The following is a 23,507-nucleotide window of genomic DNA, read 5'->3' on the forward strand; positions in this document are numbered from 1 at the left end:
CCTGAAGGTGTGATGTGGGACAGGAAGCGTGGTGTGGAGGAGAGCCTGAGGGTGTGTGATGGGGACAGGAAGCGGGGTGTGGAGGAGAGCCTGAGGGTGTGTGATGGGGACAGGAAGCGTGGTGTGAGGAGGCCTGAGGTGTGTGATGGGGACAGGAAGCGTGGTGTGGAGGACAGCCTGAGGGTGTGTGATGGGACAGGAAGCGTGGTGTGGAGGAGAGCCTGAGGGTGTGTGATGGGGACAGGAAGCGTGGTATGGAGAGAGCCTGAGGGTGTGTGATGGAGACAGGAAGCGTGGAGTGGAGGAGAGCCTGAGGTGGTGATGGGACAGGAAGCGTGGTGTGGGGAGAGCCTGAGGGTGTGTGATGGGGACAGGAAGCGTGGGGAGGAGAGCCTGAGGGTGTGTGATGGGGACAGAAGCGTGGAGTGGAAGGGAGCCTGAGGGTGTGTGATGGAGACAGGAAGCGTGGAGTGGAGGAGAGCCTGAAGTGTGTATGTGATGAGACAGGAAGCGTGGAGTGGAGGGAGAGCCTGAAGGTGTGTGATGGGGACAGGAAGCGTGGTGTGGAGGACGCCTGAGGTGTGTGATGGGGACAGGAAGCGTGGAGTGGAGGAGAGCCTGAAGTGTGTGATGGGGACAGGAAGCTGTGTGGAGGAGAGCCTGGGGTGTGTGATGGGGACAGGAAGCGTGGAGTGGAGGAGAGCCTGAGGGTGTGTGATGGGACAGGAAGCGTGGAGTGGAGGAGGCCTGAGGGTGGTGATGGGGACAGGAAGCGTGGAGTGGAGGAGCCTGAGGGTGTTGTGATGGGGACAGGAACGTGGAGGTGGAGGAGAGCCTGAGGGTGTTGATGGGGACAGAAGCGTGGAGTGGAGGAGAGCCTGAGGTGTGTGATGGGGACAGAAGCGTGGAGTTGGAGGAGATGAGGGTGTGTGATGGGGACAGGAAGCGTGGAGTGGAGGAGAGCCTGAGGGTGTGTGATGGGGACAGGAAGCGTGGAGTGGAGGAGAGCCTGAGGGTGTGTGATGGAGACAGGAAGCGTGGAGTGGAGGAGAGCCTGAGGGTGTGTGATGGGGACAGCGTGGTGTGAGGAGAGCCTGAGGGTGTGTGATGGGGACAGGAAGCGTGGTGTGGAGGAGAGCCTGAGGGTTTGTGGGGGGACAGGAAGCGTGGTGTGTGGAGGAGAGCCTGAGGGTGTGTGATGGGGACAGGAAGCGTGGTGTGGAGGAGAGCCTGAGGGTGTGTGATGGGGACAGGAAGCGTGGTGTGGCGACGACGCCAGAGAGTGTGTGATGGGGACAGGAAGCGTGGGGTGGAGGAGAGCCTGAGGGTGTGTGTGGGGACAGGAAGCGTGGAGTGGAGGAGAGCCTGAGGGTGTGTGATGGGACAGGAAGCGTGGTGTGGAGGAGAGCCTGAGGTGTGTGATGGGGACAGGAAGCGTGGTGTGGAGGAGAGCCTGAGGGTGTGTGATGGGGACAGGAAGCGTGGTGTGGAGGAGAGCCTGAGGGTGTGTGATGGGGACAGGAAGCGTGTGTGGGAGAGCCTGAGGGTGTGTGATGGGGACAGGAAGCGTGGAGTGGAGGAGAGCCTGAGGGTGTGTGATGGGGACAGGAAGCGTGGTGTGGAGGAGAGCCAGAGAGTGTGTGATGGGGACAGGAAGCGTGGTGTGGTGACGACGCCAGAGAGTGTGTGATGGGGACAGGAAGCGTGGAGTGGAGGAGAGCCTGAGGGTGTGTGATGGGACAGGAAGCGTGGTGTGGAGGAGAGCCTGAGGGTGTTGTGATGGAGACAGGAAGGTGGAGTGGAGGAGAAGCCTGAGGGTGTGTGATGGGGACAGGAAGCGTGGGTGGAGGAGAGCCTGAGGGTGTGTGATGGGGACAGGAAGCTGGTGTGGAGGAGAGCCTGAGGTGTGTGATGGGGACAGGAAGCGTGGTGTGGAGGAGAGCCTGAGGGTGTGTGATGGGACAGGAAGCGGGTGGAGGAGAGCCTGAGGGTGTGTGATGGGGACAGGAAGCGTGGTGTGGCGACGACGCCAGAGAGTGTGTGATGGGGACAGGAAGCGTGGAGTGGAGGAGAGCCTGAGGGTGTGTGATGGGGACAGGAAGCGTGGAGTGGAGGGGAGCCTGAGGGTGTGTGATGGGACAGGAAGCGTGGTGGAGGAGAGCCTGAGGGTGTGTGATGGGGACAGGAAGCGTGGTGTGGAGGAGAGCCTGAGGGTGTGTGATGGGGACAGGAAGCGTGGTGTGGAGGAGAGCCTGAGGGTGTGTGATGGGGACAGGAAGCGTGGTGTGGAGGAGAGCCTGAGGGGTGTGATGGGGACAGGAAGCGTGGAGTGGAGGAGAGCCTGAGGGTGTGATGGGGACAGGACGCGTGGTGTGGAGGGAGCCAGAGAGTGTGTGATGGGGACAGGAAGCGTGGTGTGGTGACGACGCCAGAGAGTGTGTGATGGGGACAGGAAGCGTGGAGTGGAGGAGAGCCTGAGGGTGTGTGATGGGGACAGGAAGCGTGGTGTGGAGGAGAGCCTGAGGGTGTGTGATGGAGACAGGAAGCGTGGAGTGGAGGAGAGCCTGAGGTGTGTGATGGGGACAGGAAGCGTGGTGTGGAGGAGAGCCTGAGGGTGTGTGATGGGGACAGGAAGCGTGGTGTGGAGGAGAGCCTGAGGGTGTGTGATGGGGACAGGAAGCGTGGTGTGGAGGAGAGCCTGAGGGTGTGTGATGGGGACAGGAAGCGTGGAGTGGAGGAGAGCCTGAGGGTGTGTGATGGAGACAGGAAGCGTGGAGTGGAGGAGAGCCTGAAGGTGTGTGATGGAGACAGGAAGCGTGGAGTGGAGGAGAGCCTGAAGGTGTGTGATGGGGACAGGAAGCGTGGTGTGGAGGACAGCCTGAAGGTGTGTGATGGGGACAGGAAGCGTGGAGTGGAGGAGAGCCTGAAGGTGTGTGATGGGGACAGGAAGCGTGGTGTGGAGGAGAGCCTGAGGGTGTGTGATGGGGACAGGAAGCGTGGTGTGGAGGAGAGCCTGAGGGTGTGTGATGGAGACAGGAAGCGTGGAGTGGAGGACAGCCTGAGGGTGTGTGATGGGGACAGGAAGCGTGGTGTGGAGGACAGCCTGAGGGTGTGTGATGGAGACAGGAAGCGTGGAGTGGAGGACAGCCTGAGGGTGTGTGATGGGGACAGGAAGCGTGGTGTGGAGGAGAGCCTGAGGGTGTGATGGGGACAGGAAGCATGGAGTGGAGGAGAGCCTGAGGGTGTGTGATGGGGACAGGAAGCGTGGTGTGGAGGAGAGCCTGAGGGTGTGTGATGGGGACAGGAAGCGTGGAGTGGAGGAGAGCCTGAGGGTGTGTGATGGGGACAGGAAGCGTGGTGTGGAGGAGAGCCTGAAGGTGTGTGATGGGGACAGGAAGCGTGGTGTGGAGGAGAGCCTGAGGGTGTGTGATGGGGACAGGAAGCGTGGTGTGGAGGAGAGCCTGAAGGTGTGTGATGGGGACAGGAAGCGTGGTGTGGAGGAGAGCCTGAGGGTGTGTGATAGGGACAGGAAGCGTGGTGTGGAGGAGAGCCTGAGGGTGTGTGATGGGGACAGGAAGCGTGGTGTGGAGGAGAGCCTGAAGGGTGTGATGGGGACGGAGGCGTGGTGTGGAGGAGAGCCTGAGGGTGTGTGATGGGGACAGGAAGCGTGGTGTGGAGGAGAGCCTGAGGGTGTGTGATGGGGACAGGAAGCGTGGTGTGGAGGAGAGCCTGAAGGTGTGTGATGGGGACAGGAAGCGTGGTGTGGAGGAGAGCCCTGAGGGTGTGTGATGGGGACAGGAAGCGTGCTGTGGAGGAGAGCCTGAAGGTGTGTGATGGGGACAGGAAGCGTGGTGTGGAGGAGAGCCTGAGGGTGTGTGTGTAGGACGGATGTGTGTCTCAGCTTCACACACAGCATGGGGTCTGGCAACGTGCTCTGGCGTGAAATTTAAACTATAACCCTCCAAAAAGAATGTTTCTTTGAAAGCATTTCTATGAACCCATTGGCAGTTGGAGTGTAAGGCGGTGGATGACAGTGTAAGGCGGTGGATGACAGTGTAAGGCGGTGGATGACAGTGTAAGGCGGTGGATGACAGTGTAAGGCGGTGGATGACAGTGTAAGGCGGTGGATGACAGTGTAAGGCGGTGGATGACAGTGTAAGGCGGTGGATGACAGTGTAAGGCGGTGGATGACAGTGTAAGGTGGTGGATGACAGTGTAAGGCGGTGGATGACAGTGTAAGGTGGTGGATGACAGTGTAAGGCGGTGGATGACAGTGTAAGGCGGTGGATGACAGTGTAAGGCGGTGGATGACAGTGTAAGGGGTGGATGACAGTGTAAGGCGGTGGATGACAGTGTAAGGTGGTGGATGACAGTGTAAGGCGGTGGATGACAGTGTAAGGCGGTGGATGACAGTGTAAGGCGGTGGATGACAGTGTAAGGCGGTGGATGACAGTGTAAGGCGGTGGATGACAGTGTAAGGCGGTGGATGACAGTGTAAGGCGGTGGATGACAGTGTAAGGCGGTGGATGACAGTGTAAGGCGGTGGATGACAGTGTAAGGCGGACAGTGTAAGGCGGTGGATGACAGTGTAAGGCGGTGGATGACAGTGTAAGGCGGTGGATGACAGTGTAAGGCGGTGGATGACAGTGTAAGGCGGTGGATGACAGTGTAAGGCGGTGGATGACAGTGTAAGGCGGTGGATGACAGTGTAAGGCGGTGGATGACAGTGTAAGGCAAACAAACAAGACCAGAGGTTGTGGAAGCTCTTTGTGACAGGCAGCCAGGGGATCTTCATGGTCACTGCACAGCACTTTCATGTCATTCAGAGAGAGATCAGCAGAGAAAGAGAAGCAAGGCGGAACAAGAACAGAGACAATCAGAGCAGGCATGTGGGTTGTGGATGTGTGATGGGGACAGGAAGCGTGGAGTGGAGGACAGCCTGAGGGTGTGTGATGGAGACAGGAAGCGTGGAGTGGAGGAGAGCCTGAGGGTGTGTGATGGAGACAGGAAGCGTGGAGTGGAGGAGAGCCTGAGGGTGTGTGATGGGGACAGGAAGCGTGGTGTGGAGGACAGCCTGAGGGTGTGTGATGGAGACAGGAAGCGTGGAGTGGAGGAGAGCCTGAGGGTGTGTGATGGAGACAGGAAGCGTGGAGTGGAGGAGAGCCTGAGGGTGTGTGATGGAGACAGGAAGCGTGGAGTGGGAGGACAGGCCTGAGGGTGTGTGATGGAGACAGGAAGCGTGGTGTGGAGGACAGCCTGAGGGTGTGTGATGGAGACAGGAAGCGTGGTGTGGAGGACAGCCTGAGGGTGTGTGATGGAGACAGGAAGCGTGGTGTGGAGGACAGCCTGAGGGTGTGTGATGGAGACAGGAAGCGTGGAGTGGAGGAGAGCCTGAGGGTGTGTGATGGAGACAGGAAGCATGGAGTGGAGGAGAGCCTGAGGGTGTGTGATGGAGACAGGAAGCGTGGTGTGGAGGACAGCCTGAGGGTGTGTGATGGAGACAGGAAGCGTGGTGTGGAGGACAGCCTGAGGGTGTGTGATGGAGACAGGAAGCGTGGAGTGGAGGACAGCCTGAGGGTGTGTTAAGTGGGAAGGCTCTAATGACTATGTTGACAACCGTAGGAGAATGAGATGAGGCTCTGACCTAGGATCAGTATAATAATCACTATGTCATCTCTGGTCAGACATACCCATATCTACATCAGATATATTGTCTCTGTATGCTCAGTATATAGCATTTCTTTGTCTTCTCTGATCTAGGATCAGTGTAGTTAGTCTCTGGTCAGCAGCCCTGTCCATTGAGATGGGAGCAAGTCTCATCATCATGAATAAGTACAGAGCTCTGGAGAGCAGCAAGTCCGTTGCTGACTTTTCTGCCTGAATGACTTATAACACATTATAAAGACCATGTCGCCAGTAATGATGGGGGAGAGAGAGAAGGGAAGGGGGGGGCAAAGGCAGGGGGGCAGAGAGAGAGAGAGGGGGGAGTGGGAGAGAGTGAGATGGAGAGAGAGACAGGGGGAAGTGGGAGAGAGTGAGATGGAAAGAGAGACAGGGGAAGTGGGAGAGAGTGAGATGGAAAGAGAGAGAGGGGGAAGTGGGAGAGAGTGAGATAGAAAGAGAGACAGGGGGAAGTGGGATAGAGTGAGATGGAAAGAGAGACAGGGGGAAGTGGGAGAGAGTGAGATAGAAAGAGAGACAGGGGGAAGTGGGAGAGAGTGAGATGGAGAGAGAGAGAGGGGGAAGTGGGAGAGAGTGAGATGGAAAGAGAGACAGGGGGAAGTGGGAGAGAGTGAGATGGAAAGAGAGAGAGGGGGAAGTGGGAGAGAGTGAGATAGAGAGAGAGACAGAGGGATGTGGGAGAGAGTGAGATGGAAAGAGAGACAGGGGGAAGTGGGAGAGAGTGAGATAGAAAGAGAGACAGGGGGAAGTGGGAGAGAGTGAGATGGAAAGAGAGACAGGGGGAAGTGGGATAGAGTGAGATGGAAAGAGAGACGGGGAAGTGGGAGAGAGTGAGATGGAAAGAGAGACAGGGGGAAGTGGGAGAGAGTGAGATGGAAAGAGAGACAGAGGGATGTGGGAGAGAGTGAGATGGAAAGAGAGACGGGGAAGTGGGAGAGAGTGAGATGGAGAGAGAGAGAGGGGGAAGTGGGAGAGAGTGAGATGGAGAGAGAGACAGGGGGAAGTGGGAGAGAGTGAGATGGAAAGAGAGACAGGGAAGTGGGATAGAGTGAGATGGAAAGAGAGACAGAGGGATGTGGGAGAGAGTGAGATGGGAGAGAGACAGGGGGAAGTGGGAGAGAGTGAGATGGAGAGAGAGACAGGGGGAAGTGGGAGAGAGTGAGATGGAAAGAGAGACACGGGGAAGTGGGAGAGAGTGAGATGGAAAGAGAGACAGGGAAGTGGGATAGAGTGAGATGGAAAGAGAGACAGAGGGATGTGGGAGAGAGTGAGATGGAGAGAGAGACAGGGGGAAGTGGGAGAGAGTGAGATGGAGAGAGAGACAGGGGGAAGTGGGAGAGAGTGAGATGGAGAGAGAGACGGGGAAGTGGGAGAGAGTGAGATGGAAAGAGAGATGGGGAAGTGGGAGAGAGTGAGATGGAGAGAGAGACAGGGGGAAGTGGGAGAGAGTGAGATGGAGAGAGAGACGGGGAAGTGGGAGAGAGTGAGATGGAAAGAGAGAGAGGGACATCAAATCCTTGTTCAAAATGATCTTGAAATGTGAAGGAAAAAAGATCAGTGACAATTGGAATCTCACAAATGGCCAATGAAACAGCGAGCAACAGCAACACTGTCAGTGAGTCCCACTATTCCAGGTACATTAAGCGTACATGTGGTCAGAGTTGATACAATTACAGAGGTTGAAGATAGACACTTTCACCAGTCCTTGGGAGGGAGTGTGTGTGTGTTTGTTCTAAAAAGAATGTGTAGATGAGAGAAAGAGTGTGTGTATATACGTACATGCGTGTGGTTATGTGCATGTGTCCGTGCACGTGTGTACGAACGGGTCTGTCTTGGTGTGTAGTGCACCAGTGTTCCCTCTCTGCCGTGGTCTAGTTCTGGTCCCCCCTCCCCCGCGGTGCCAGAGTTAATTCACAGGAAATGCTTTGGGAGACTCACGGCCGGCTGCTCTGATGTGAACTGACGTGGCGTCTCCAGCGAGCCCAGGAGTTAGCATGTCAGGCAGGTCAGCACAGGGCAAGCAGACAGTCAATAAAATATTCAATACAGCACTCTCAGATCATAGATCTAATACCTGCAAAAAGACCCCCTTCTCCCATCCTAACCCCCCCTTCTCCCATCCTAACCCCCCCTCTCCCATCCTAACCCCCCCCTTCTCCCATCCTAACCCCCCCTTCTCCCATCCTAACCCCCCCCCTTCTCCCATCCTAACCCCCCCCTTCTCCCATCCTAACCCCCCCCTTCGCCTATCCTAACCCCCCCTTCTCCCATCCTAACCCCCCCTTCTCCCATCCTAACCCCCCCTCTCCCATCCTAACCCCCCTCTTCTCCCATCCTAACCCCCCCTTCTCCCATCCTAACCCCCCCTTCTCCCATCCTAACCCCCCCTTCTCCCATCCTAACCCCCCCTTCTCCCATCCTAACCCCCCCTTCTCCCATCCTAACCTCCCCCTTCTCCCATCCTAACCCCCCCTTCTCCCATCCTAACCCCCCCTTCTCCCATCCTAACCCCCCCTTCTCCCATCCTAACCCCCCCCTTCTCCCATCCTAACCCCCCCTTCTCCCATCCTAACCCCCCTCTTCTCCCATCCTAACCCCCCCTCTTCTCCCATCCTAACCCCCCCTTCTCCTATCCTAACCTCCCCCTTCTCCCATCCTAACCCCCCCTCTTCTCCCATCCTAACCCCCTCTTCTCCCATCCTAACCCCCCTCTTCTCCCATCCTAACCCCCCCTTCTCCTATCCTAACCTCCCTCTTCTCCCATCCTAACCCCCCCTCTTCTCCCATCCTAACCCCCCACTTCTCCCATCCTAACCCCCCCCTCTTCTCCCATCCTAACCCCCCCTCTTCTCCCATCCTAACCCCCCTCTTCTCCCATCCTAACCCCCCCTTCTCCTATCCTAACCTCCCTCTTCTCCCATCCTAACCCCCCCTCTTCTCCCATCCTAACCCCCCACTTCTCCCATCCTAACCCCCCCCTCTTCTCCCATCCTAACCCCCCCTCTTCTCCCATCCTAACCCCCCTCTTCTCCCATCCTAACCCCCCCTTCTCCTATCCTAACCTCCCCCTTCTCCCATCCTAACCCCCCTCTTCTCCCATCCTAACCCCCCTCTTCTCCCATCCTAACCCCCCCCTTCTCCCATCCTAACCCCCCCCTTCTCCCATCCTAACCTTCTCCCATCCTAACCCCCCCTCTTCTCCCATCCTAACCCCCCCTCTTCTCCCATCCTAACCCCCCTCTTCTCCCATCCTAACCCCCCCTCTTCTCCCATCCTAACCCCCCCTCTTCTCCCATCCTAACCCCCCCTTCTCCCATCCTATCCCCCCCTCTTCTCCCATCCTAACCCCCCCTCTTCTCCCATCCTAACCCCCCCTCTTCTCCCATCCTAACCCCCCCTCTTCTCCCATCCTAACCCCCCCCTCTTCTCCCATCCTATCCCCCCCTCTTCTCCCAGCCTAACCCCCCCCTCTTCTCCCATCCTAACCCCCCCTCTTCTCCCATCCTAACCCCCCCACCCTCTTCACACAGTTAGTCCAGGGTCTGTTGGTTGGTCTGTCAGAGTACAGGGTGCAAAAGCCTGTCTGCGTACCAAATGGCACCCTATTCTGTCTCTACATAGTGCACTACCTGACGGAGGTTACGTCCTAAATGGAACCATATTCCTTCTATAGCAGTGCACTATATAGGGAATATGGTCCATTTGGGATGTAGCCTCCGTCAGTGTGGATCTAATTGACTTTCACAGGCATCCCAAGCTGGGATCTTCTTCACGGGAAACAGTATGGATTTTATTCTGAACTAATGGGAAGGCTGGTTCGGTCAGTCGAATGAAAGTTCACGGTGACATTTTACACAGGCTCTGCTCCTGGTACTAACACACAATCACACAATGGAGGAGAGAGAGAAGAATAACCTTTTTTTCTTGTTCTCTTTCTCCATTTCAGGTTCATTGCTATTTTTTGCCACTTTTCCTCTGGCTATTTCTTTACTGTCTTGTTGTTTTCTTCTTTCATTCTTTCGTCCATTCAGTATCCTTCCTGCTGCCCCCTAGAAAACACCAGGCTAGGTCTGACAGCCTGGGAGTCTCTGGGTGTGTGTTTGTGTTGGACTGCCCATGCAGTCTGTCAATTTAGAGCACCAGGTGCTAATCTCAATTAGCATCACTCACCCTGCCCTCTGTCCCCTCTCACATCCACTCAACCTTCTCTCAGACCGAGACAGACAGGCTCCTCCACAGACCCCCCCACCCCCTCACACACGCTCTGTGGTCTTCATAGCCCCCAACACCAGTTGCTGTTAGCCTGTTTCACTGATCAACTCTGACACTAAGAAATGAATGTTCTTTCCTCTATTTTCCTTTCATTATGCTTCCTTTTCCCCCTGCCCTCGTACCACCTTACACATACAACATCCTTACTAGCTACATCCTCTAACACAGACTAGCTACATCCTCTAATACAGACTAGCTACATCCTCTAACACACACTAGCTACATCCTCTAATACAGACTAGCTACATCCTCTAACACAGACTCGCTACATCCTCTAACACAGACTAGCTACATCCTCTAACACAGACTAGCTACATCCTCTAATACAGACTAGCTACATCCTCTAACACTTACTAGCTACATCCTCTAACACAGACCAGCTACATCCTCTAACACAGACTAGCTACATCCTCTAATACAGACTAGCTACATCCTCTAACACACACTAGCTACATCCTCTAATACAGACTAGCTACATCCTCTAACACAGACTCGCTACATCCTCTAACACAGACTAGCTACATCCTCTAACACAGACTAGCTACATCCTCTAACACAGACTAGCTACATCCTCTAACACAGACTAGCTACATCCTCTAACACAGACTAGCTACATCCTCTAACACAGACTAGCTACATCCTCTAACACAGACTAGCTTCATCCTCTAACACAGACTAGCTACATCCCCTAACACAGACTAGCTTCATCCTCTAACACAGACTAGCTTCATCCTCTAACACAGACTAGCTACATCCTCTAACACAGACTAGCTACATCCTCTAACACAGACTAGCTACATCCTCTAACACAGACTAGCTACATCCTCTAACACAGACTAGCTACATCCTCTAACACAGACTAGCTACATCCTCTAACACAGACTAGCTACATCCTCTAACACAGACTAGCTACATCCTCTAACACAGACTAGCTACATCTCTAACACAGACTAGCTACATCCCCTAACACAGACTAGCTTCATCCTCTAACACAGACTAGCTTCATCCTCTAACACAGACTAGCTACATCCTCTAACACAGACTAGCTACATCCTCTAACACAGACTAGCTACATCCTCTAACACAGACTAGCTACATCCTCTAACACAGACTAGCTACATCCTCTAACACAGACTCGCTACATCCTCTAACACATACAACATCCTCTAACACTTACTAGCTACATCCTCTAACACACCCTAGCTACATCCTCTAACACACACTAGCTACATCCTCTAACACAGACTAGCTACATCCCCTAACACAGACTAGCTACATCCCCTAACACAGACTAGCTACATCCCCTAACACAGACTAGCTACATCCTCTAACACTGACTAGCTACATCCTCTAACACAGACTAGCTACATCCCCTAACACAGACTAGCTACATCCTCTAACACAGACTCGCTACATCCTCTAACACAGACTAGCTACATCCTCTAACACAGACTAGCTACATCCCCTAACACAGACTAGCTTCATCCTCTAACACATACTAGCTACATCCTCTAACACATACTAGCTACATCCTCTAACACAGACTAGCTACATCCCCTAACACAGACTAGCTACATCCTCTAACACAGACTAGCTACATCCTCTAACACAGACTAGCTACATCCCCTAACACAGACGTAACATATTTAAAACAACCGTCTCCTTAGTATACTGCTCATTTACAGAGTGGTCTGCCTGAGTAGGCAGTATTTCATGACTCACACCGCAGCGCAGAATAGATTGTTCTCTAGCAGTGGATCAGTGTTACACACTCAAACGCTTTCCTTTCCCCCTGAATAATTGATGGGAATAGATGGTTAAGGACAAAGACAGGGAAGACTCCATTAGGACTGTAGTGGTCATGCTGCTGACTTCATCATCAGAGGGCTTAGTGTTGGGCTCAGTCTAATTGATAGTGATCAGGTGAGAGGGCTAGGGTTGGTGTTGGGGTAGGGTTGGTGTTGGGGTTGGGGATAGGGTTGGTGTTGGGGATAGGGTTGGTGTTGGGGATAGGGTTGGTGTAGGGTTGGTGTTGGGAATAGGGCTAGGGTTAGTGTTGGGGATAGGGCTAGGGTTGGTGTTGGGGTAGGGCTAGGGTTGGTGTTGGGATAGGGTTGGTGTTGGGGATAGGGCTAAGACTGGTGTTGGGGTAGGGCTAGGGTTGGTGTTGGGGTAGGGCTAGGGTTGGTGTTGGGGATAGGGCTAGGGTTGGTGTTGGGGATAGGGCTAGGGTTGGTGTTGGGAATAGGGCTAGGGTTGGTGTTGGGAATAGGGCTAGGGTTGGTGTTGGGGGTTGGGATAGGGTTGGTGTTGGGGATAGGGCTACGGTTGATGTTGGGGGTTGGGATAGGGTTGTGTTGGGGATAGGGCTAAGGTTGGTGTTTGGGATAGGGCTGGGGGTGGGGATAGGGGTGGGGTAGGACTGGTGTTGGGGTTAGGGCTAAGACTGGTGTTAGGGCTAGGGTTGGTGTTGGGGTAGGGCTAGGGTTGGTATTGGGGTAGGGCTAGGGTTGGTGTTGGGAATAGGGCTAGGGTTGGTGTTGGGGATAGGGCTAGGGTTGGTGTTGGGGATAGGGCTAGGGTTGGTGTTGGGGATAGGGCTAGGGTTGGTGTTGGGGTTGGGATAGGGTTGGTGTTGGGGATAGGGCTACGGTTGATGTTGGGGGTTGGGATAGGTTTGTGTTGGGGATAGGGCTAAGGTTGGTGTTTGGGATAGGGCTGGGGGTGGGGATAGGGGTGGGGGTAGGACTGGTGTTGGGGTTAGGGTTAAGACTGGTGTTAGGGTAAAGACTGGTGTTGGGGTAGGGCTAGGGTTGGTGTTGGGGTAGGGCTAGGGTTGGTGTTGGGCTAGGGTTGGGGTAGGGCTAGGGTTGGTGTTGGGGTAGGGTTGGTGTTGGGGATAGGGTTGGTGTTGGGGATAGGGCTAGGGTTGGTGTTGGGGATGGGCTAAGGTTGATGTTGGGGGTTGGGATAGGGTTGGTGTTGGGGATAGGGCTACGGTTGATGTTGGGGGTTGGGATAGGGTTGGTGTTGGGGATAGGGCTAAGGTTGGTGTTTGGGATAGGGCTGGGGGTGGGGATAGGGTTAGGGTTGGTGTTGGGGTAGGACTGGTGTTGGGGTTAGGGCTAAGACTGGTGTTGGGGTAGGGCTAGGGTTGGTGTTGGGGTAGGGCTAGGGTTGGTGTTGGGGTAGGGCTAGGGTTGGGGTAGGGCTAGGGTAGGGTTGGTGTTGGGGTAGGGTTGGTGTTGGGGTAGGGTTGGTGTTGGGGATGGGGCTAAGACTGGTGTTGGGGATAGGGTTGGTGTTGTGGTAGGGCTAGGGTTGGGGATAGGGCTAAGACTGGTGTTGGGGTTAGGGCTGGTGTTGGGGTAGGGCTAGGGTTGGGGTAGGGTTGGTGTTATGGTAGGGCTAGGGTTGGTGTTGGGGATAGGGCTAGGGTTGGTGTTGGGGTTAGGGCTAAGACTGGTGTTGGGGTAGGGCTAGGGTTGGTGTTGGGGATAGGGCTAAGACTGGCATTGGGGTTAGGGCTAAGACTGGTGTTGGGGTAGGGCTAGGGTTGGTGTTGGGGTAGGACTAGGGTTGGTGTTGGGGTAGGGTTGGCGTTGGGGTAGGGCTGGTGTTGTGGTGGGGCTAGGGTTGGTGTTGGGGATGAGGCTCAGGCTGGTGTTGTGGTAGGGCTAAGGTTGGTGTTGTGGTAGGGATAAGGTTGGTGTTGGGGATGGGGCTAAGACTGGTGTTGGTGTTGTGGTAGGGCTAAGGTTGGTGTTGGGGATGGGGCTAAGACTGGTGTTGGGGTAGGGTTGGTGTTGTGGTAGGGCTAAGGTTGGTGTTGGGGATGGGGATCAGACTGGTGTTGGGGTAGGGTTGGTGTTGTGGTTGGGCTAAGGTTGGTGTTGGGGATGGGGCTAAGACTGGTGTTAGGGCTAGGGTTGGTGTTGGGGTAGGGCTAGGGTTGGTGTTGGGGTAGGGCTAGGGTTGGTGTTGGGGTAGGGCTAGGGTTGGTGTTGGGGGTTGGGATAGGGTTGGTGTTGGGGATAGGGCTACGGTTGATGTTGGGGGTTGGGATAGGGTTGGTGTTGGGGATAGGGCTAAGGTTGGTGTTTGGGATAGGGCTGGGGGTGGGGATAGGGGTGGGGGTAGGACTGGTGTTGGGGTTAGGGTTAAGACTGGTGTTAGGGCTAAGACTGGTGTTGGGGTAGGGCTAGGGTTGGTGTTGGGGTAGGGCTGGTTTGGGGTAGGGGTAGGGTTGGGGTAGGGCTAGGGTTGGTGTTGGGGTAGGGTTGGTGTTGGGGATAGGGCTAGGGTTGGTGTTGGGGATAGGGCTAAGGTTGGTGTTGGGGGTTGGGATAGGGTTGGTGTTGGGGATAGGGCTACGGTTGATGTTGGGGGTTGGGATAGGGTTGGTGTTGGGGATAGGGCTAAGGTTGGTGTTTGGGATAGGGCTGGGGGTGGGGGATAGGGGTGGGGGTAGGACTGGTGTTGGGGTTAGGGCTAAGACTGGAGTTGGTGTAGGGCTAGGGTTGGTGTTGGGGTAGGGCTAGGGTTGGTGTTGGGGTAGGGCTAGGGTTGGTGTTGGGGTAGGGCTAGGGTTGGGGTAGGGTTGGGGTAGGGTTGGTGTTGGGGTAGGGCTAGGGTTGGGGTAGGGCTAGGGTTGGGGTAGGGTTGGTGTTGGGGTAGGGTTGGTGTTGGGGATGGGGCTAAGACTGGTGTTGGGGATAGGGTTGGTGTTGTGGTAGGGCTAGGGTTGGGGATAGGGCTAAGACTGGTGTTGGGGTTAGGGCTGGTGTTGGGGTAGGGCTAGGGTTGGTGTAGGGTTGGTGTTGTGGTAGGGCTAGGGTTGGTGTTGGGGATAGGGCTAGGGTTGGTGTTGGGGTTAGGGCTAAGACTGGTGTTGGGGTTAGGGCTAAGACTGGTGTTGGGGTAGGGCTAGGGTTGGTGTTGGGGTAGGGTTGGTGTTGTGGTTAGGGCTAGGGTTGGTGTTGGGGATAGGGCTAGGGTTGGTGTTGGGGTTAGGGCTAAGACTGGCGTTGGGGTTAGGGCTAGGGTTGGTGTTGGGGTAGGGCTAGGGTTGGTGTTGGGGTAGGGTTGGTGTTGGGGTAGGGTTGGCGTTGGGGTAGGGCTGGTGTTGTGGTAGGGCTAGGGTTGGTGTTGGGGATGGGGCTCAGGCTGGTGTTGGGGTAGGGTTGGTGTTGTGGTAGGGCTAAGGTTGGTGTTGGGGCTCAGACTGGTGTTGGGGTAGGGTTGGTGTTGTGGTAGGGCTAAGGCTGGTGTTGGGGATGGGGCTAAGACTGGTGTTGGGGTAGGGTTGGTGTTGTGGTAGGGCTAAGGTTGGTGTTGGGGCTCAGGCTGGTGTTGGGGTAGGGTTGGTGTTGTGGTAGGGCTAAGGTTGGTGTTGGGGATGGGGCTCAGGCTGGTGTTGGGGTAGGGCTGGTGTTGTGGTAGGGCTAAGGTTGGTGTTGGGGATGGGGCTCAGGCTGGTGTTGGGGTAGGGTTGGTGTTGTGGTAGGGCTAAGGTTGGTGTTGGGGATGGGGCTAAGATTGGTGTTGGGGTAGGGTTGGTGTTGTGGTAGGGCTAAGGTTGGTGTTGGGGGTGGGGCTAAGACGGGTGTTGGGGTAGGGTTGGGGTTGGGGATAGGGGTATGGCAGGGGTTAATAAAAACAATCACATTTTATTTGTTACATGAGCCGAATATAACAGGTGTAGACTTTACAGTGAAATGCTTACTTACAAGCCCTTTCCCAACAGTGCAGAGTTAAAAAGACAAATTTGCTAAATAAAAAAAGGAAATTGTAACAATAAAAAATGAGCTGAGGTAGATGAGGTGATATGTACTGTAGGTAGGGGTATAAGTAACTAGAATGAGCTGAGGTAGATGAGGTGATATGTACTGTAGGTAGGGGTATAAGTAACTAGAATGAGCTGAGGTAGATGAGGTGATATGTACTGTAGGTAGGGGTAAAAGTAACTAGGCAATCAGGTTAGATAATAAACAGAGTAGCAGCAGTGTATGTGAAGAGTGTGTGTGTGCGCTATGGGCTGGGGATGAGACATGAGCCATGGATGAGGCGTGAGCCATGGATGAGGCGTGAGCCATGGATGAGGCATGAGCCGGGGATGAGGCGTGAGCCGGGGATGACGCGTGAGCCATGGATGAGGCGTGAGCCATGGATGAGGCGTGAGCCATGGATGAGGTTTGAGCCGGGGATGAGGCTTGAGCCGGGGATGAGGCGTGAGCCGGGGATGAGGCGTGAGCCGGGGATGAGGCGTGAGCCATGGTGAGGCGTGAGCCATGGTGAGGCGTGAGCCATGGTGAGGCGTGAGCCATGGTGAGGCGTGAGCCGGGGATGAGGCGTGAGCCGGGGATGAGGCGTGAGCCGGGGATGAGGCGTGAGCCGGGGATGAGGCGTGAGCCGGGGATGAGGCGTGAGCCATGGTGAGGCGTGAGCTGGGGATGAGGCGTGAGCTGGGGATGAGGCGTGAGCTGGGGATGAGGCGTGAGCCATGGTGAGGCGTGAGCTGGGGATGAGGCGTGAGCTGGGGATGAGGCGTGAGCTGGGGATGAGGCGTGAGCTAGGGATGAGGCGTGAGCTGGGGATGAGGCGTGAGCTGGGGATGAGGCGTGAGCCATGGTGAGGCGTGAGCCATGGTGAGGCGTGAGCTGGGGATGAGGCGTGAGCCATGGTGAGGCGTGAGCCATGGTGAGGCGTGAGCTGGGGATGAGGCGTGAGCTGGGGATGAGGCGTGAGCTGGGGATGAGGCGTGAGCTGGGATGAGGCGTGAGCCATGGTGAGGCGTGAGCTGGGGATGAGGCGTGAGCTGGGGATGAGGCGTGAGCTGGGAATGAGGCGTGAGCCATGGTGAGGCGTGAGCTGGGGATGAGGCGTGAGCTGGGGATGAGGCGTGAGCCATGGTGAGGCGTGAGCTGGGGATGAGGCGTGAGCTGGGGATGAGGCGTGAGCTGGGAATGAGGCGTGAGCCATGGTGAGGCGTGAGCTGGGAATGAGGCGTGAGCCATGGTGAGGCGTGAGCTGGGGATGAGGCGTGAGCCGGGGATGAGGCGTGAGCCGGGGATGAGGCGTGAGCCGGGGATGAGGCGTGAGCTGGGGATGAGGCGTGAGCTGGGGATGAGGCGTGAGCTGGCATCATCATCACAGGGGTTAGTGTTAGGCTCTGTCAGACCGATACTGATCAGGTGCAGAGACAGATGTTGGTGGTGATAATGAAGGCCCTGAGTCAGTCAGCAGGATACCATTGTAGTCGTGTTATACAATAGCATGGATGGAGTCCTAGCACCACAGTTTTGGTCTGATCTTGGCCTTGTACACTTTCTCTAGACACCTGCCTTGCATTTCAGTTTCAAACACACTAAACCCAGCACTGGGAGTAACAAGGACACCCTAGGAAAAGAGGGAAAAAGACTGCTTTTATGGTTTACAATTGGGAGCTAACCTAAGTGGTCAAAATATGTCATAATCCATCCCAGAAGTGTGTAGAGGCCCACAGCTTTCACGTACCTAGAAATACATGCTTTTCTCCGCCAGCAGAGCTGTGAGAAGGCCAGGCATCTAACACACGCACACAGAACAAGCGGGACTCATGTAAATAGCTCCTTGATGAAAAACATTACAACACTAGCAACACCGTGAAAAGAGCACTACGTTCGTTTTTAAAGACTCCCTTGTTTTCATTTTTTCTTTTAGAGCACCATTTCACCCCAGAACAGATCCTCCACCGCTCCTCTGTTTAAGATGGAGCCATGTTCTGTTTAACTGAGTGGATGTGTGTGTGGGTGGAGAGATGCATGCCTAGGAGATAAACATAACACCTCCCACTAGCCCCAGCAGCGGGTGCCAGTGCCCTGGGTACAGCGGTCAAGCTGCTCCCTATCACTCACAAATGGCAGCAACTAACCAGGCACTGGGGGATTCACTGTCTTTATGTGGTGACGAGACACGTGGTTAACAGGAATACTGCCCCCTACGGGTAGCAGTGAGGGACAAAGGAGGGACAGGCTAGGCTGAATTTTCCCTTCTCCTTTATCCCCTCATTCCCTCTGAGAAAGCATTCCACTAATACTACTGATGTAAGACAGGGAAGGATTGAAGGAGTGAGTCCTAAGAACGGTTGGAGGCAGGGAGGAGAGGGAGGGAGGGGGGGTGTACTTCAGGAATGCTGCTGGTTTGGAAACACAGAGTTGGCCTCTGGGACAATGGGGCATATTTTATGGAGATGCGGGGAAGCTGATAACACGTGCGTCTGCCGCGACAAAGGGGCACTTCTCCTGGTCTGGCCGAGCCCGTGAGAAAGGCATGTTTGTCGGGTGCTTTGACACAGGAGATGGTTTCTTTGACCATCATTCATTGCCTGTAAAACACCAGACTGTTCTGAATGGACGCAGAACGACAGCATAGCTGGGCCTCCTACACACTGGTCAGAGCCAGAGGGCTTGGACACCCAACGCCTAGGACCTCTCTCATGCTGTCTCGTATTAGGTCTGGGACAATGTCTTTGACTAGGTTGGACAAGGGCTCGATTTGGGCGGCGTCTAGTGCTAGGGCCGGCGTTAGGGCTGGTGCTGGGGCTGGAGTTAGGGCTGGGGCTGGAGTTAGGCCTGGGGCTGGAGTTAGGCCTGGGGCTGGAGTTAGGCCTGGGGCTGGAGTTAGGGCTGGGACTGGAGTTAGGGCTGGGACTGGGAATAGGAATGGGGCTGTGTAGCTTCCCATGAAGAAACATGGCAAGGCATTCACATTTGTTTCCACTTATGTTACATGATCTTTTAGAGCTTCATTTGAACAAATCCCTCACTTCAACCGCACACTGTAGTTTCCAAGAGAGATCTTCCATCTAGCCTAAACCAGACAAAAAATAGATACAAATGATTCCGAAAGCAGATAAAAAAAACTAAAAAAGTTGACTAAAGCCTCTTAACCTATCACTGGTGATTCAGCCCCTGAATGCCTTTTAGTTTCCTGACACACATTTTCTCCGCTCTGCACTTTACAGCAGCAATCATTAAAAGCAGTCAGAGAGACTGTGAGAGAGGGAGAGGGAAGAGAAAGAGAGAGGGGAGAGAAAGAGCGAAAGGAAGAGAGAATCAGAGAGAGGGAAGGAGAGAGAGCGATAAGAGCGTGTCTAAAAGCTGCTGTAGAGAGGAGGAGTGCCCGGGGACAAGCAGGATGCCTCAGGCTGCTCTCCCTAGCAGAGTGAGGTTGCCCATTTTCTGCCGGCGTGATACCCTTTTCCACCCCTTCCCTCCATCCATCCCATCTTTGTAGATGTACCCGAGGCCCTTCCCACGGTGAATTGAAAGCCTGGTACATCCCCAGTGTTGCCAGCACCTCGCAGAGAGAGATAGAGATAGAGAGAAAAAGGAGAGAAGGTGCTGTTTCATATCTGTCTCAGTCCAGCAGAGACAAAGCCTCTCAATCTTTCCTTGCCACGACACACGACAGCAGCAAACATGGAATCGTTGTGAACTTGTCATCAGGAACCCCCCATGTCTTCCCCCTCACACAACAAACATTTCACGCTGAGTATAAATCCACACACAGAGCAGTGGTTTTGTCATGTATGTTTGCGTTGTCTCATTGTTTATATATACTCCCATGCATTTTAACCCCGTCCCTCTTTACTATACTACCCCCATAGCATACAGGTCTTTTCTGTCTACCTGAGGCCATTCTCATGGCCCAGACACTAACACTCTGGGACTGAGGCTGGAGCTGGAGAGGTCACCCCAAACCCCAGGAAGGAATCTGGGGATGGAGGGAGGGGTGGGGGAAAGACGAGAGGAGGGGTGAAAGTGAGGGGGGTAGAAGGAGGAAAGATGAGGGGGTTAATTTCTGGCAGATGACAGATACCGGAATTCTTTCCTTGCGACCACTCTCCTCCTGAACACTGCATCTTTATCCTGCTTGTCTCTCCCCAGTCATCCCCCAGGCCTGGCCTGCTGATTAGAAGAGCTGGCAGAAAAAGACAAAAACAGGCCATTGAAAAGGATGCCTGCCCCGGGGTCCTAATCTCAAATCATATTTTGCAGCGGTGCACAGGAACAAAGGCAGCCCAGTTCAGCCGGGTCGTCTTTTTATCACTCACCCCCCACCCCGTCTGACGCTGTCCCACAACAGTGCCCCCCCCCAGGACCTACAACCACACGGAAGGCGAACGGGCCCTCCTCTCCTAACCACACTGAGACACATTTTAAAACACACTTTACACTGGGCTCTGACATGCACCATGAATAGAAGCCTCTCTTTTAACACTTTAATGAAATTCCACAGCGGGGGGAGAAGGGAAGGAGGAGGGAGACCCCCACACCACTGGACCCCCCTCCCATGGAGCACTTTAGATTACGTTGAATTACACAGCAACACAATACAGTGTGTGTTTTCCCTCTGACCTCCCTACAGCCCACGGCTTGACCTGCCTCCCTGACATTAAGTAGTGTGGTGGGGACGGGGTATTTGTCTACTGTGGGGGCTGGATGAGGGGGCTGGAGAGGGCAGGGGTACAGAAAAGGGCAGTCATCAAAACCCAATTGTCCCAGTAATGGTGGTAATTGTATTTTATTAAAATAATGACTGGGTGTCTGGCTGGAATTACTGACTGTAGGGGCTGGAAGTCCCTCCCTCCACATGACTGAGTGCCAGGAGATAGACACTATAGTCTAGAACAGGGTATATTCTGCCCCAGCGGTGAGTGAGAGAGAGAGAGAGCTGTAGAGACAGAGAGGAAAAGAGGAAACAGCAGTAGTGGTGTGTCTAACCTCCTGCTGGGTCCACTCTCCACCACCCTGCTCCAGCACCAGGGCCAGACCCGGGTCAGGTCATATCAACAGTGCTGTGTAAGAACCAGCTACCCCACTCTGGGATGTTTCCACCCAGGGTTGTGACCCACACCAACCCCCCTCCTCCCTGACACACTCAACAGCATGTGTAGCTTTTCAAGGAGCAAGAAGAGAAAAAAAAAAAACGACCGAGAGAAAGAGATGAGAAGCTTTTACAGTGCTCTGGCAACATAGTACAACATGTCTCCTTTTGAAAGACGCTGCTCTGGGAGAGGTCTGTGAAGCTTGGTGGAATATCATCATAGCCAGTAGGGATGGAAAGCCGCTGCTCTGGGAGAGGTCTGTGGAGCTTGGTGGAATATCATCATAGCCAGTAGGGATGGAAAGCCGCTGCTCTGGGAGAGGTCTGTGGAGCTTGGTGGAATATCATCATAGCCAGTAGGGATGGAAAGCCGCTGCTCTGGGAGAGGTCTGTGGAGCTTGGTGGAATATCATCATAGCCAGTAGGGATGGAAAGCCGCTGCTCTGGGAGAGGTCTGTGGAGCTTGGTGGAATATCATCATAGCCAGTAGGGATGGAAAGCCGCTGCTCTGGGAGAGGTCTGTGGAGCTTGGTGGAATATCATCATAGCCAGTAGGGATGGAAAGCCGCTGCTCTGGGAGAGGTCTGTGAAACTTGGTGGAATATCATCATAGCCAGTAGGGATGGAAAGCCGCTGCTCTGGGAGAGGTCTGTGGAGCTTGGTGGAATATCATCATAGCCAGTAGGGATGGAAAGCCGCTGCTCTGGGAGACTCTGTGGAGCTTGGTGGAATATCATCATAGCCAGTAGGGATGGAAAGCCGCTGCTCTGGGAGAGGTCTGTGGAGCTTGGTGGAATATCATCATAGCCAGTAGGGATGGAAAGCCGCTGCTCTGGGAGAGGTCTGTGGAGCTTGGTGGAATATCATCATAGCCAGTAGGGATGGAAAGCCGCTGCTCTGGGAGAGGTCTGTGGAGCTTGGTGGAATATCATCATAGCCAGTAGGGATGGAAAGCCGCTGCTCTGGGAGAGGTCTGTGGAGCTTGGTGGAATATCATCATAGCCAGTAGGGATGGAAAGCCGCTGCTCTGGGAGAGGTCTGTGGAGCTTGGTGGAATATCATCATAGCCAGTAGGGATGGAAAGCCGCTGCTCTGGGAGAGGTCTGTGAAACTTGGTGGAATATCATCATAGCCAGTAGGGATGGAAAGCCGCTGCTCTGGGAGAGGTCTGTGGAGCTTGGTGGAATATCATCATAGCCAGTAGGGATGGAAAGCCGCTGCTCTGGGAGACTCTGTGGAGCTTGGTGGAATATCATCATAGCCAGTAGGGATGGAAAGCCGCTGCTCTGGGAGAGGTCTGTGGAGCTTGGTGGAATATCATCATAGCCAGTAGGGATGGAAAGCCGCTGCTCTGGGAGAGGTCTGTGGAGCTTGGTGGAATATCATCATAGCCAGTAGGGATGGAAAGCCGCTGCTCTGGGAGAGGTCTGTGGAGCTTGGTGGAATATCATCATAGCCAGTAGGGATGGAAAGCCGCTGCTCTGGGAGAGGTCTGTGGAGCTTGGTGGAATATCATCATAGCCAGTAGGGATGGAAAGCCGCTGCTCTGGGAGAGGTCTGTGGAGCTTGGTGGAATATCATCATAGCCAGTAGGGATGGAAGAAGGGAGAGATGGACGGCGGGGTGAAACAGAAGCAGCTAAGCCAGGGCTCAGACACTCATCTCCGTGTGCCGCTCATCTGCCTCTCTGTTCCCAGCACCTCCTTATCCTACACACCTTCACAGGAAGTTCACACGGGCCCTGCAGCAACACCCGTCCTTCACCCCTATACTGCTCACCCTCTACACTCCCCCTCCTATCCCCTCTTCCTCCCCTCTCCCCTGGCTGTGCGCCGAACTGACACTCTCTCTCCTTCACTCTTCTCCTCCCTGCCCTACTTCCTCCCCCTCTCTTCCACCGAAGCATTTCTCAAAGAACCATGGCTGTTTTAGGGAAGGGTAACAGTGAGGGGGAATCACAAACAGACATTTCATTTTCTCTCTTCCTGGTCTCCCAGTCACAATGGACTCCTGTCAACGGGCTCTGCTGAGAGTGTGTGATGCAGTTTGTAAGTGTGTGTGTGAGTGTGCATAAATAATACTGTGAATCTGTATTGTAGAGGTGTGTGTCTGTGTAAACCGTTTAGGTATGAGCATGCAAACATCATGTGTGTTGTAACGTTTGTGTGAACATGTGTACATACCTGTGTGTGCGTGTGTCCAGTTAGTATTTGTGTATATTTATGCATTGAGTGTATCCTCAGTGTGTATTATTCCACCGGACAACACTCAGAAGAGGCCAGGACATGCACAGGGGTGTTTATCGGTGTGAAGCAGCCAGCCGAGTGTAGAACATACCACACAAACACACACACACAAAGCTAGCGTACTCAAGCCTCTCTCTCGCTCTCCCAATGTGGGATAGCCAAGAGTTCAAGGGCCTTCTTACAGCAGAGAGTCTCCTCTGAACCAAGGCCCTCCAAATATTTACTCAGCTCGGAGCCTTGGACTGTATCCCAAATACCACCCTATTCCCTATATAGTGCACTACTTTTGACCAGGGCCAATAGGGAAACCCATAGGGTTCTGGTCAAAAGTAGGGCACTACGTAGGGAATAGGGTGGTATTTGGGACTGGGACTTGGTCTGAGAGCGCTGTTTGGATCTCTGTGTATCCGTTACAATGCTCTGGGGTTTTGTAATACA

At 54.5% G+C, this 23,507-nt stretch overlaps 1 protein-coding gene across 4 annotated transcripts in view; it reads right to left on the reverse strand.

Moving 5' to 3' along the window:
• The window catches only part of LOC115206262 (breast carcinoma-amplified sequence 3-like), a 356,706-nt gene that overhangs the window by 130,892 nt on the left and 202,307 nt on the right, over nt 1-23,507 (reverse strand). For 2 of the 4 annotated variants that reach the window (XM_029773020.1, XM_029773019.1), the window contains exon 24: nt 19,816-19,917. The exons of the other annotated variants lie outside the window; for them this stretch is intronic. In XM_029773020.1, the coding sequence (XP_029628880.1) occupies nt 19,816-19,917 (102 nt within the window). The remainder of the gene's footprint in view (nt 1-19,815; nt 19,918-23,507) is intronic. 4 annotated transcript variants of the gene reach the window in all.

The sequence above is a fragment of the Salmo trutta genome, chromosome 13 (assembly GCF_901001165.1).
Source record: "Salmo trutta chromosome 13, fSalTru1.1, whole genome shotgun sequence".
In the NCBI taxonomy this organism is placed as follows: Eukaryota; Metazoa; Chordata; class Actinopteri; order Salmoniformes; family Salmonidae; genus Salmo; species Salmo trutta.